We start from the raw sequence: 14,480 nt of genomic DNA, 5'->3' as shown, positions 1-14,480 counted from the left end.
GATCCCTGTGTCCCAAGCACCTTGAGCAGTGCCCGGCACATTGGGAGTGCTCAGCTAAAATACAATGATGGAAGGAAGGCAGGGACAGACAGAAGGCAGTTAGGAAGTGGCAGAGAGATCATCTGTAACCAACACTGGCTCTCTCCAAAACACTCCCCTTGTGACTTGGGAAAGAGCACATTGGCTAGAAGCTGAATTATGGGAGCAAGAAGACCATACCACCTAGAAGTGGTGGTGTGACCCTGCCGCTGACCCCAGTGCGAGGTGCCATGGAGGAAGGAGGCCGATACACATCTGGCTCCACCCCCCTGTAACTTTCGGATCCCCATCCCATCCCCCTGCCAGCCCAACCCACTTTGTCCTAGAGATGTCACGGTCCCCCTCTCTCTGCCACATGTCTTAGCTAAAGAGTAGAACTGCTATTTCATTCTTAGCTGGGCCAAAAGGAATATCTGAGTATCGCAGCCCGTGGCTCAGCTCTAAACAAGTTTGCATCAGAAATCTGTTCCCAACTCACATTCTGTCATTTTCATCTTTGCACACCTGATTAGTGTCCATTGCTTTGTTGCATACGTACCTAAGACTGGACTCACTGCATCACAGGGCAGACATATGTTCAGATCTAGTAGGTGTTGTGAAACAGTTTTCCCAAGTGGCTGAGCAAATTTACCTCCTGCCCACAGGGCCCGAGAGCGCCAGGGGCTCCACGTTCTCTCCATTCTTGGTATTTCCCATCATTTTCACTCTGGCCAATCCGGTGGGATCAATGACACTGAAGAACTCTAATATTCAATTTGCCAAACTAAGACAGTTTTTTTAAATGGATTTTTTCCCATGCGAGAGTCAAAATAGCCAAGAAAGAGGCATGCTTGTGGGTGCCAGAGTGGGATGGTTGCAAATCCCAAGGAGAGCTGAGAACTGGCTTGGGATAAGGGGACGAAGCCGAGCTCTTCATGAGAATGGACCCCTTCCTGCCTGGGAATGGCTCCCTGGGTGACTCTTTGCTCTTGGAAAAGGAGGTGCAGATAGCACATTACAGAGAACATCAGAGGCAAATAAGTGGACTGCTCTAGCTGACCACTCGGTATGTAGAATTGGTAACTCATTTTCCCTTGTGCGCACAGCATAGTGAATACAGACAACAATATTGTATTACAATCATCAAACTTGCTGAGAAACTAGATCTTAATTATTCCAGCCACTAGAAAGAAGTGATAACTATGTGACGTGATGAAGGGACTAATTGTCACTACTTTGGCAATCATATTACATCATATAAATGTAGCCAGTGGACATGTTACCCTCCTTAAATTTACACAATATTGTATGTCAAGTGCATTCCAATTAAAAATATTTGTGCAGAAAGAGGCTGCTAGATTTTCAGCTCCAGGTTTCCAGACACCAGCTCTGGGACCTGTCTCCTCTGCCCCCATGCCTGACTTCTCCATCTCCTCGCCTGACTGGGAGGCCATCAGGGGGCTTTACCATTTTCCCCCTAGCCAGGAAGTGTCAGGAGTTGGGTGCCGGTGGGGTGACGGGCTCACTGTCTGGGAGGCCCCATCCTTTGGTTGAGAGCCTAAAGCACAGTATGAGCCTTTTTTGACCTTAGTGGGGTGGGGGTGGGATGTTTTTGTTCCCCAGCTTTAACTTGGAGCCAGGCTATGACTTCCTCCATATCTACGATGGACGGGACTCCCTCAGCCCTCTCATAGGAAGCTTCTATGGCTCCCAGCTTCCAGCCCGCATTGAGAGCAGCAGCAACAGCCTCTTCCTCGCCTTCCGCAGTGACGCGTCCGTGAGCAGTGCTGGCTTCGTCATCGACTACACAGGTAGGGCCCTGGTGGCAGAGAGTAGTGAGGGCAGGGCCAGTGAGACCTGGCAGAGGGGAGGGGTAGTGAGGAGGGCCCTGGGCTGGGTCACCAGCAGCCTCCGCCGGCCCTGGCACCACTGAACCTGCAGAGAGCCCCTGCCTTCCCTGCGGCCCTGCGGGTGGTTTAGCCTTTCTCACCTATGTGCCCCAGGCCTTGGAGAAAGTGGGGGGCTGGCATTCTTCTCGCACTTCATTTCTATCTCCACATCTCTGCTCTTCTTCTGTCCTTTTTCTGTGAGGGTCATTCCTTGCTCTTCTTTTATAACCTCTGTCCAGACCTAACAGCTCACAGAGGCTCTGATGTGAGGCTCAGTCTTCCTGTCTTCCTCAAAGTCTCCCACCATCCCGGGAACTTCAGTGCCCACGTGGACGGCTCATCCAGCTTCTTGGCTATACTCTGGCACCCTGTCGTAGCCTGGCCCTTTCTGATACTTCCTGATTCCGACCCTCACCCCTCCAGCTGTCCCATTCTTTTGCTGCCATTGTATTTTGAATTAAGGCAAGCTGAACAGGATAGAGGTCAAAGCAGGGGTCAGCACATGTTTTCTTAAAGGACCAGATAGTCAATATTTTAGGCTTGTGAGGCATATGGTCTCTGTCACAACTACTCAGCACTGCTGCTGGGGTAGCCTAAGACCAAACATAAAGGAACGGGCATGGCTGTGTTCCAAAAAGCATCTATTTAACAAAAAAGCAGGGGCGCCTGGGTGGCTCGTCGGTTGAGTGTCAGACTTCAGCTCAGGTCATGATCTCACAGTTCATGGGTTCAAGCCCCGCATCGGGCTCTGTGCTGACAGCTCAGAGCCTGGAGCCTGCTTTGAATTCTGTGACTCCCTCTCTCTCTGCCCCTCCCCCACTCGCACTCTGTCTCTTGCTCTCAAAAATTAAAACATTAAAAAAAATTAAAATTAAAAAAAAAAAAAGCAGGCCTCGCTCCCTGCCTGGTCAAGAGCCTAGACTGTCAGATGAACTGGGTTCTGGGCTCATGTTTGCTAGTTAGCAGTTGTGTGGCCTTGGGCGAGTTATGTAACCTCTTGAAACCTCCATTCCTTCATCATAAAACGAGGGTGGCCTAATCCCTGCCTCACAGAAATGCTGTGAAGATCAGTGATTCTGTGCAGCCAAGCCCCTGGCCCGGTGCCTGGCACGTCTCAGGCATCCTATAATGTCTAAGCAGCAGCCATAGTAAGAGTGGCTCCAGGCTCTGGGCCACTCCAAGTTCTTCTATCCTGTTATTGTCTTCATGACCTTTTCTTCCTTAATCGTCCCAGACGCCTTTATCCAAATCCTAGATCCACTTCTTGCTTGATTGGTGAGCTTGGCAGGCTATTATCTCTTGGAAGCCATTCCTCCATCTATAAAGTGGTGGTAATAATAATTACATTGCAGAAGGTTAAAATTAAAAGATATTTTATACATCCATATTATATGCATGAGTACAATGCCCAGTAGGTACTGAACACTCTACAGATACTCTAGAGATGATGGATTTTGTTATTGTTGCTCTCAGCCAAGTTCACCCAGGCCTCATCAGCCTGTGTGGACAAATGGGGTCATATTACCAGTTAAAATTTAAAAAGTTTCTGGCTCATGTCCCCCACTTGCATAGTGTAGGACCTCAGCAACCTTTGAAAGTGTTCCTTAATTACAGATTTCTGGCAACTGCTGGGAATAGCTCACATGCGCTCACAAATAACACCAATCATAACAATAGCTAATTTAGCAACTACCAACCGCCAGTGTGGTCCTAAGTACTTCACATCCATCAACACATCAAAATCCCCAAAACTATCACTTGTCTGCTATTTGTCAGGTACGGTTCTAGAAGATACTTCGTGCACAAAGTAGAGAATGTGTTGCTGTGGTCTTCCCTTCCCGTGGGGCTGGCCGAAATGATGGATATTTTGCTGACCTCCCTTCCTGAAGACGCCTGCCATTCAATAAACCTCCCATTCCGGAATCCTCCTACATCAGAACAAACACAGTCACATAGTGTGGAATTCTAACAGCAGCACAACTTAGACTCAGACTGGGACCTGTCACTCTGCCAGCCCCGCTGCTGTATTGTCATCTTCGCTTTTCTTATTGTTCACCTCTTGCATCACACTTACAGAAAGAACAGAAGTACCCTCAAGTCCCCTGCCCCCCTGGCCCTTCTGTTGCAGCCTTGCAAAATGGCATCCTTCATCGCACCCACATGCAAGTGGCTGAGCATGACCAGAAAAAGTCACACAAATGTGGCACTTGGAGCCACCGCAAATGATGTCTTTTAACCCTAGACGAGCATTAGCAACCACCTGAGCCACCTCCAACCTGTCCTACCTGGGGTCTTCTCCCTGGTGGAGATTCCAAAATGTCACCCCACATGTCACCCCATGATGAGATGATCATCATCTGTGGAAACAGTAAGCTACTGGGTAGAAATCACGGTCTCCTGGCTGCAGGCATCTCTCCCCCCATCCCCTCCACTGAAGCCACGGCCTAGAGCCACGCTTTCAGGGCCTCTTTCCCAATGAAGCCCCTTCCACTTTCAGCTGTTGGCCCAAGACCACATCTACAGGGACCCCAGCTCTGAAACACAGCCCCAAGGAGTAAGGCCTTCCAGGCTGCCATCTGAGCCAGCCAAGCAGCTAAGAGGCCAATCACTGGGACGAAGGGAGAGGTGATGCCCACCCATGCACCCTCTGCCGCCTTGTTAGCATCTGTGGTTCAAACACCAAGATAAATGCACATGTTTGGTGCAGGAGGTACCTGGTGAGGCCTGAGGCAGCTTTCCCTCCTTCTCGGGTGGCACACTCCCTAATATTAGTCCCTTCTCTACTATGGCCTCAGCCGCTGGTCAGGCATCCCATTTCGTGGGACCCTTGCCTTGCCGCCTGGTCTCCTCCACATCCCAAGATCTCTGGATTCCTGGAATGGATCTACTCTGCTGCCAGATCCCATGGCCTCGATGATATCCCCCCATGTTCAATATCTTTATGGGGTGGCCTCCATCACTTACTAACAGTATGGCCTTAAGCAAGTCGCCTACCTTCCCTGAGCATCCCTTCCTCACCCATCAAGGAGGGACAGCACACTACATGGAAGAGGTGGTGTGAGGGTAGTGGACAGGAACAGCACCTAGCACAGGGCCCAATGCCAGTAGGTAGTAGGCACATACTTTGATCCACCTTCTCTATCCGATTGCCTTCTTTTCTGTGTAATGGGTATTTCATTTGTTCTGCTCTTGTTTGGAAAAGAGAAGGGTTTGGAGCCTTCCTCATGGGGCTAGCCCAGTATGATGCAGTCAGTACATTTTCTTTCCTGTTTCATTTTCTTTTCAGTAGAATGCAGTCAGTACCTTTTCTGTTTACTGAAGCTATAAAGTGGGAGATGGTGTTCTGCATACATATACGTATGAATGTGAAATATTTATAACATGAATATTGGTGACGTGTATGTATGTGTATCCTATATATGTCTCCTGTCCATGGCAAAGAATTTAGACGCTGTGTTCTGCAAGTCCATAGAACACCATAGACTGAGACGTAGCCCACGAAGGACTTGCACACTGAGGCAGGTCTGAATCCTTAGGAAGAGAAGAATTGGCCTCATCCATCTATATGCCATCTTGTTTCCAGAGGCAGAATGCTGTCTTTCAGAGAGTACTGCCTCCCCACTCTCCCCAGCTGAAGTGAAAGGGGCTTCATTGGGAAACCAGACCTGGAAGTATGGCTCTAGCCTGTGGCTTCAGTGGAGCAGATGGGGGAAAGGTGACCACAGCCAGGATGCCATGAGTATGGGGATTTCTACCCAGTACCACACTGTACCCAGGATGATGAGATGATTTAGGGCTCCTCTAATGCTGAGTATCTGGGTCCTCCTGGGGGCTGTGGCTTCAGGGTCCTGGATTAGAAGATGAGAGGAGCCACATAGAGAGATGTTGCTGGACTTAGCTGAGCTTAGCCCAGTGGCAACCACTCTTTGAGGTCAACCCCTCCTCTGACCAGAGGCACACAGACCAGGGGCCTTGCCCCACATCCTGCCAACTTCCCAAGTGGGAAGCAGAAATAGTGTGGTCGCATCTGAGTCCGGGATCCTTGAGTTTCAAATTGAGAAACCCACTCAGACCAAATTCAGCAAAAAAAGGGTAAAGGGGGAGGGTAAAAATGCAAAGACCTGAAACTCATTCAAAACCAACTTGAGACAGAAAGGAAACTTTATTATAAGAAAAGTAATGGCCAATATAATTTAAGCCAAAAAGTGTTCTGTATTTTAACAGTACACATCACAAAAACCCCCTCTAACATAACACAAAAAGGGAATATATTTTTCATAAACTTCCAAGGGATTGAGATCGGGAAGGGAGAGTCGAAGGTTGAGATTGGCTCCTGTCTCCAGGACCACTTGGTCTCCTCCCTGCTTCATCCTCTTTTTGCAGATCAAGGTCATTGCCTCCGCTAGGGCAAGTATGTCCACCTCACTCTTGACTCTGAATTATTTCCCAGTTTGTGTCCCAGTTCCAAATCCCAAAGGACTTGAAGACTGACCAGGCTTAAGGCAAGCATCCATTGACCAATGTCATGGAATTAGGCTTCTTCATAAGGGGCAAAGGCAGATCATGCATTTTTACTCTTCTGTTCACACAATAGATATTTATTCAGTACCTTCTATATGCCAGACCCTGTTATAGGGGCTGAGAACAAAACAAAGTTCCTGCCTCCATGGACTTCACGTGCCAGTGACAACCAGACAGGTAGACATTTATGCTACCAATGAGATCTTGGAGACTCACCTAATTATAAGGCAGTGATGGGAGAGTTTGTAGGTGTCTCTCTTCAGTTGCTGCTGGAAGGTGGTTGTGATGTCTGTGTCATTCTAGGCAGGTCTTCTAGATGATTCTGAATGCAATCATGTCATTTGTGGATTTTTATAAGACTGCTCTGAGGCGTTCTCATCTGAATTCAGCTACCTGGGTAGCTTTACCCTTTGCTAGAAGGAAACAGGGGAAAATAAGTAGGATCTTGTTTTTTTGATACAATTACTAAAAATGAGTCCCAGAGAGACTTACTGTCTTTCCCTAAGCCAAAAACATTGGAAAATGGTGGTGGTGGGTCAGGGGGAGGGGAGGCGGAGCTTTACTGTCATTTTCCAGCAGGTGTGGTGGCTTCCTTCTGGGCAGGGACAGGCTAGCATGTTCATGCATGAGTGTGGAGGCCACTCACTCACTCAAAAAAATGCTTACTGAGCTCTCACCTCATGCCGCACCTTGTGCTAAATATGGAGGCTATGGCAGTGGGCACAGTGGTCATGGTCCCTAAGGTAACATAAAGGTGAGTGAGGGAAACAGACAACAAATACATAGATCAACGAGGAGTAAGAAGCGGAAGTTAGGAAAGAGCAAGCTGCTGAGAAAGAGAAATGGGGAGTCTGCCTCAGAATGGCAGTTGGTGAAGGTGAAGGCTTTGCCCAGCAGGCATCATTTAAACAGACCTCAAGGTTGAGAAGAAGCCCACTGTGCAAGAACAGGGTTGGGGGAGTGTTTCAGACAGAGGGAGTTTGAAGAAGTTCAGAAGAAGAGTTTGAAGCCTGTGTTGGAGAACCTGAAATAACTCAGGAAAGACCAAGGTTAGCTTCTACCAAAAGGTACTAAAAAGCACCTGTTTTCTCTTTTAAGCCCTTGGCTGGAACACTACGAGCCAAGGAGTTGCAACCAGGTTTCCACACTGCTCCCACTACCACCACTACCAGGAACCACCACTGCCATGGGTCTTTCTTTTTATTTATTTTATTTATTTTTTTATTTAAACTCAAGTTAGTTAACATACAGTGTAGTCTTGGCTTCAGGAATAGAACTCAGTGGTTCATCAGTTATATATGACACCAGTGCTCATCCCAAAAACTGGGTTGCCTTAATGCCCATCACCCATTTAACCCATCCCCTCACCCATCTCCCCTTTAGCAACCCTCCGTCAGTTCTCTGCATTTAAGAGTCTCTTAAGGTTTTCCTCCCTCTCTGTTTTTATCTTATTTTTCCTTCCCTTCCCCTATGTTCATCTGTTGTGTTGCTCAAATTCCACATGAGTGAAATAATATGATATCTGTCTTTCTCTAACTGGCTTATTTCGCTTAGCATAATACCATCCTTGTTTCCATCCATGTTGTTGCAAATGGCAAAATTTCTTTCTTTTTCATTGCCGAGTGGTATTCCACTGTATAAATAAATAAGTAACTGTATACCCACATCTTCTTTATCCATTCATCAAAGACATGAACAGACACTTTTCCAAAGAAGACATCCAGAGGCTAACAGACACATGAGAAGATGCTCAACATCACTTATCAGGGAAATACAAATCAAAGCTACAATGATCACACCTGTCAGAATGGGTCTTTCTTTTTAAATTCAAAATGGAAATACCTTCACTTTTTGCCTATTTTAAAAGTAAAATGTGTTTGCTGGAAAAATGCAGACAATACAGAAGCACATAAGATGTACTCTAAACACTTAACACCTACCGTTACTACCATCCCCTGAAGCACCATTGTTAACAGTTTGTTATCTTATTCCAGATATTTTTTATAAAAATAAAATAATGTGAATTCTATAACAAGGGTTAGAAAACTTTTTTTCTATAAAGGACCAGACAGTAAATAGTTAGGCTGAGCAAACCACATAGTTTCTGTTACATCGGCTCAACTCTGCTGTTGTAATGCCGAAAGAACCATAGACAGTATTTAAACAAATAGGGGAGGTTGTGTTCCAGTAAAACTTTATTAAAAACTTTATACAAAAACAAGCAGTGAGACTGTGGGCTATAGTTTGCTGATCCCTGTTCTATATGAATAGAGATCACACCATATGTACTAATCTGTCATATGGGTTTGTTTTTACTTTGTTTTTGGTTTTTGTCCAATGATAGATCCTGATCATTTTTCCATATCAGTATTCAAAGACTTTTGCAATTCTTTTTAAAGCCTGCTTGTATTTCAGTGGATGGCTGTAATCCAGTCTTTTTAACCAGTTCCTTACTGGTTGCGTGTGCATATTGCTATTTTCAGTGTCTTGCTATTACAGTGTTTAGAAATGTTCCTTATCTATTAGGACAAAAAGAAGCTGGTCCTTTTGCTATTCCCATTTTGGGCTTGGTGTTTATTTATTATTATCGCAATGATATTTCAGTCATTACAGTTTTATCATTCACAGCTGAGCTCTGGTTTGGCTGACTAAAGACCTGATTTTGGTCTTAATTCCACTTCTTACAAGCTGAATGGCTTGGGAAACTCATTTAGCCTCTCTGATCACCACATTTCTCATCTGTAACCTGAACAGGAGCACACCTGGCCCTGCCTGCTGCAGAGGCTATTGTGAGGCACAAATGAGATAACAGATTGGAAAGTACGTTGAAAATTATAACGTGATATTCCTCTGTAAGGGGCTATCATCATTATCATTACCCTTGTCATTTTCATTAATGTGATAATGCTCAGAATGATGAGCTCTTCTTGCTCTGACATGTGAGTAACTATAAAATACAGTCTGTAGTTGTGATCATTGATGTGACTGTGGATTTTCCAAGCCCTGGGGTGTTCAGCCAGTCAATTCAGCATCCATTTATTAAGTGTCCATTGTGTGCCAAACAGAGCCAGCTCCAATACCAAGTTCTGTGCTCATTGCCAGGGTTATGAAGAGAATAGGTAAAGGTTCCTGTCCTTTAGGAATTCAGAATCCACTGGAAAGAAATATACTTATCCAACCTACCAAGATAATGCCACACATGCTATCATTCAGGAAATAAAAACAGAATTCTGCCAGAGAGAAGGCAAAGTACAGGAAACTTGCTCAAGAGAAGGTGGCGTTGAAAAGTGTAGGAGTTTGGGGTGCCAGGGTGGCTCAGTCAAGCATCTGATCTTGATCTCACCATTTGTGAGTTTGAGCCCCACATCAGGCTCTATGCTGACAGCTCAGAGCCTGGAGCCTGCTTCAGATTCTGTGTCTCCCTGGCCCTCTGCCCCTCCCCCACTTACACTCTGTCTCTCCCTCTCTCAAAAATAAATAAACATTAAGAAAAGAAAAAAGAAAAGTGTACGAGTTTTTGCGATATGGAGAAGAGAAGAAAGGACTCTCTGACAGTGTAAAGTTCTGGGACAGACATGCCCAGCTATTACCCAAAAGCACAGCTTCTTATGTGAGGTAGAAGTTTATTCTCCTTCCTATAAAAGAAATCTAGGGGTGCCTGGGTGGCTCGGTCGGTTAAGCATCCGACTTCGGCTCAGGTCATGATCTCACAGTCCGTGGGTTCGACCCCCACATCGGGCTCTGTGCTGACAGCTCAGAGCCTGGAGCCTGTTTCAGATTCTGTGTCTCCCTCTCTCTGTGACCCTCCCCCGTTCATGCTCTGTCTCTCTCTGTCTCAAAAATAAATAAACGTTAAAAAAAAAATTAAAAAAAAAAAAAGAAATCTAGAGATTGTCATCCAGGGATGATGAGGTGACCCCTTCCCCAACCCTGGCTCCTCTTGCCTTTCCGCTCTACCATGCTAGGACATGGTTCCCATCCTCATGGTTATCTCAGGATCCAAGATGGAGACTGGAATTCTAGTCATCATCTCTAAGTTCAGACTACGGGGAAGAGGAAAGAAGGAAAAAAAAGAAGGACTAATGAGCATTCTCTCAGCTGAGTCACTTGCTCTTAGGCAGGCTTTCTAGAAGTCCCACATTTATCCACTTGCCAGGCACTGGACTAGAGCAGTAAATAAAACTGGATAACTTCCTCATGAACCTGCACTCTAGTTGAGAGAGATAGGAAAAAATGGATGAATATTTAGTGCATGAGATAGTATTGGTGCCAGTGCAGAGAAACAAAGCAGAGAAAGGTGACCAGGAGTGCTGGGGAGAGGAATATCAAAAATTTAAATAGCTAGTCAAGGAGGTGTCTCTAAGAAGGTGACACTGTTAAATCCTGAAGGAGCAGAGAGAGAGCCATGCAGTTGAAGAAACATTCCGTGAACAGCAGCCAATGTGGTTGGAACAAAGTTAGCAAAGGGATGATAGGAGTTGAGATCATAGAGTGGTGGGGATTGGGGACAGAAGACCCAGGACTTTTAGACCCATAAGGATTTGGGCTTTTACTCTGAGTGAGACAGGAGACTGTCTGACTTGACTGTGTTTATATCTCTTTGGCCAGATGTAGCTGCTTGGAAAGCTAGAAGATGTAGATTTTAGCTGGTGCCTTGGTAGTCTGGATAAAATCTGGTTTCTATTATTTAAGGATGAAGGGGAGAAGTGGACACTGGGGGGCCCCAGCTAGTTCTGCCCCTTATGAGCTTCTCTGAGCTTATGAATTTCTCTGAGCTTCAAATTAGGTTTGACCGACTTTAATTTGTAAAAAGGACAGATGAAATATAAGACATGGTGACAGTTCCCTGTAACTCTGTGATTCTCAGATAGGTTACCTAATGGCCAGTTCTATTCTGACCAGAGCCAGTGAGCTTAGGGAAAGGACAGGTTTGATTGAGGGGTGAAGGTGACATGCCATAGGACCCATGAGGAAACCACTGAGGTGTCCTCTGCTAGATAAGGGACCATTTTCTGGGTCCCACTTGAGTTTAAATGTAGTAGCATATCCAGGACTGCTGCCCCCTTAGCCATAGGCAAAGACAAAGAGCAGGGCCATCATAGGGCTCAAATGCAAGAGTGGCTGGACTTGGCAAGATGTGGATGCTCAGAGCCCCATCCCATCAGTCAGTGGGCTGACTGGCAGCTGAGCATCCCCTCGAGCAGTGGCTGCTTCATATTGGCAGCCTAAAAGATGCCCAGGTGACAAGGACAGCCTCAGCAAAATTCCTCAGCTATTCATCCCTGAACTCTGAGCCCTTCTGTTCTGGTTCTTTCCTCCTTAAATCTGTTATTTGAACTTCTGAACTTCTGAGTCCACCTGCGAGGGCTGTCAGCACCTTTTTGTGAGCCCCATCCCTAGACCTCCCTGTAGCATAGCCTCCAGGAGTCTAATGGAATCCTGATACTCAGTGGCATTTCCCTGACACTGCCCAGCCATGATGACGGGCCTCTTGACCACCAAGCGGTCTTTGACCAAGGAGGATGAGGAAAAGCAGTGCCAGTGCAAGTGAGAAATTGGCTCCCAAGAGCTGCTCAAGATTCCCAGCTGATGGTGAGGGAGGCTGCACAGTGCCCTTTTCCAGAGATGGGGGTTCCCGAGTCGTGCTCTCAATCGCTCAGGCAGCACCAAGTTCGCTCTCATAGAGGGACAGAGTAGATGCCTGTTAGGTGCATCATGGATGCCTAATTGGAGAGACATATATGCCACAAAAATCAGGTAGAAAAAAATACTACTGTTTTAATAAACTAGCAGGCACCCAATACCCCGATGCAAAACCCTGGAAAACTGTTTAACCCTAGATAAGTCCGGAGGTTAAAGTAGGGTTTCCCTTATGATAAAAATTCTTTATTTGGAATTTAAAAAAATAAATAAATAAAATAAAGTAGGGTTTCCTACTTCCTTCCTAAATCTAAGGACTGGTGCCCTTGCAATCAGAAGTATCTGCAAGGTAGAGATATGACAGCAGTCAGCCTTCCCTGGAGAGAGTGGGTCAAGGAGTGACAGAGGGCCCCTAAGGTTTAGCTGCAACTCGCTCCTTTGTGGATCAGGGCAAGAATGTGGAGGAGGAGAGGGAAAATTTCATTCTCCAAGATGATCTCCAGCCCTAGATTTAGAGACGTTTTCGGACCTGAAGGGAAAAGAACCAGAAATCCCAAATCCCCATATGCCCTGTGGCTAATTAGAGTCCGGGTCTCCTCTTGGCTGTTGCACCATGGAATTAGGCCACTAATGAGTTGTGTGTGTGTGTGTGTGTGTGTGTGTGTTTCTTTTTTCCAGAAAACCCACGGGAGTCGTGTTTTGACCCTGGTTCCATCAAGAACGGCACGCGAGTGGGGTCCGACCTGAAGCTGGGCTCCTCCATCACCTATTACTGCCACGGGGGCTACGAGGTTGAGGGCGCCTCTACCCTCAGCTGCGTTCTGGGGCCTGATGGGAAGCCGGCGTGGAACAACCCCCGACCAGTGTGCACAGGTGGTGGGACAGGGGCGGGAAGGAGTCAGAGGGAGTGAGGGCATGCCAGAGGCAGAAGGGGCTGTCAGCTGGGGGAAGGGAGGCATGGGACATGGTCCTAAGAGCGGGCTCTTTGAGTTCACTGTGAATGAGAGAGGCTGGTAATTCACCTGGTAGACAGTCCCTATCGACATGTCCTCTCTCAGACCACCTAGTGTGCCCACTCAGATAGAGGCCATCATCAGTGGCCCCCAGACATGCCAGCAAGTCGTATGAGGGAGATTGGAGGTTAAAGATAACCTGGGCTTAGGGAAAGTCACTGAGAGATCATATGTGTAAAACTAAGGCCAGCGGGGTGGACTGACTCCAGCAGGGTCTGGCTTAGCTCTGGGGCCCTGACAAGAGACATGGATGGAGTGTCAGAACTTCAAGAGCGTGGTGGCCACCCCAAGTTGGAAAGCAAGGAGGCCCCTTTACCCAGGTGAGAGAGGCTGGCTCTCAGGGCCACCCCTCATAGAACTGGGCACCTTGGATGGGAACAGAAGGTGGCTGGGCCGCATGGGACAGCTGCTCCCAGTGGGGCTAGCCTGGGGGCACTAACTCATGTGGAGACATGCCTGGGGCAGACATCAGCCATGGGGGGCAGAAGGTCAGTCCTAGGCCCCTGTGCCTCCAGGGACCTGTGCTAGTGTTACTAGTTAGGGAGCAGGGTCTGACATGTGCCCAGGAGGGCCCTTGACAGCATCAAGGAAGGTTTCAGGCCACATGCCAGGCCAGGGAGGTGCTCAGAACTCCCCTCCTCCACACTAGCTGCTGCACACCTCAGGGCAGCCTCACGCGGCCAGTGGCTCAGGCTGGGGTGAGCATGACAGCTGATGAGAGGCCTCAAGATCACCTGGCCCTCCCTCTGATTTCTCTTCCAGCCCCCTGTGGGGGACAGTATGTGGGTTCAGACGGAGTGGTCTTATCCCCCAACTACCCCCAGAACTACACCAGTGGACAGATCTGCCTCTATTTTGTCACCGTGCCCAAGGACTACGGTATGTCTATTTATGTTTCCCGACCTCTTCCAGGCCCCCGGGCCCTTCCCACTCGCGCCCCCGGCTCCACTCTCAATTGTATCCACTCCCATTGTGGGAACGGGTAGACCATCTCCGGTACAGGACTCCTGGGTGCAGATGCCATGCAGTGGAAATAAGATACACTGTCGGGTGCGCTCCTGACGTATGTGTGGGAGGAGCACCAGCAAGGCCAGCAGCACAAGGGGATGCAGCTGGGGAGGAAGTAGCCAGGACGGAGGGAAGGCAGGGATGCCGGACACTAGCCAGCACAGCCCACGTCTGACTGGAAGTGCTGCAGATCCAGGCTGACTGGGAACCCAGGGGAGGGTGACCAAAGGGCAGGAAGAAGGAAGGGGTGGGACAGAGCTGGGAACCCCAGGGTTCCACCATCCCATCCGAGACTGGGAGCCTAGCCCAGCAGCTATAGGTAGGGCAAACAAGAGAAAAGCGGGGGGAGGGGGGGGGACAGGCCAGTGTCCTGGGAAAGCAGAAAAACTTC

The 14,480-nt window shown here is 47.8% G+C and overlaps 1 protein-coding gene across 1 annotated transcript in view; it reads left to right on the top strand.

Moving 5' to 3' along the window:
• The window catches only part of CSMD2 (CUB and Sushi multiple domains 2), a 540,846-nt gene that overhangs the window by 397,566 nt on the left and 128,800 nt on the right, over positions 1-14,480 (top strand). The window contains 3 exon segments of the mRNA XM_042948549.1: positions 1,642-1,829; positions 12,747-12,941; positions 13,844-13,960. Of these exon segments, the coding sequence (XP_042804483.1) occupies positions 1,642-1,829; positions 12,747-12,941; positions 13,844-13,960 (500 nt within the window).

This window comes from Panthera leo, chromosome C1 (assembly GCF_018350215.1).
Source record: "Panthera leo isolate Ple1 chromosome C1, P.leo_Ple1_pat1.1, whole genome shotgun sequence".
Classification (NCBI taxonomy): Eukaryota; Metazoa; Chordata; class Mammalia; order Carnivora; family Felidae; genus Panthera; species Panthera leo.
Note: the sequence above shows the minus strand (reverse complement) of the source record. Positions and strands in the feature narration are given on the sequence as shown.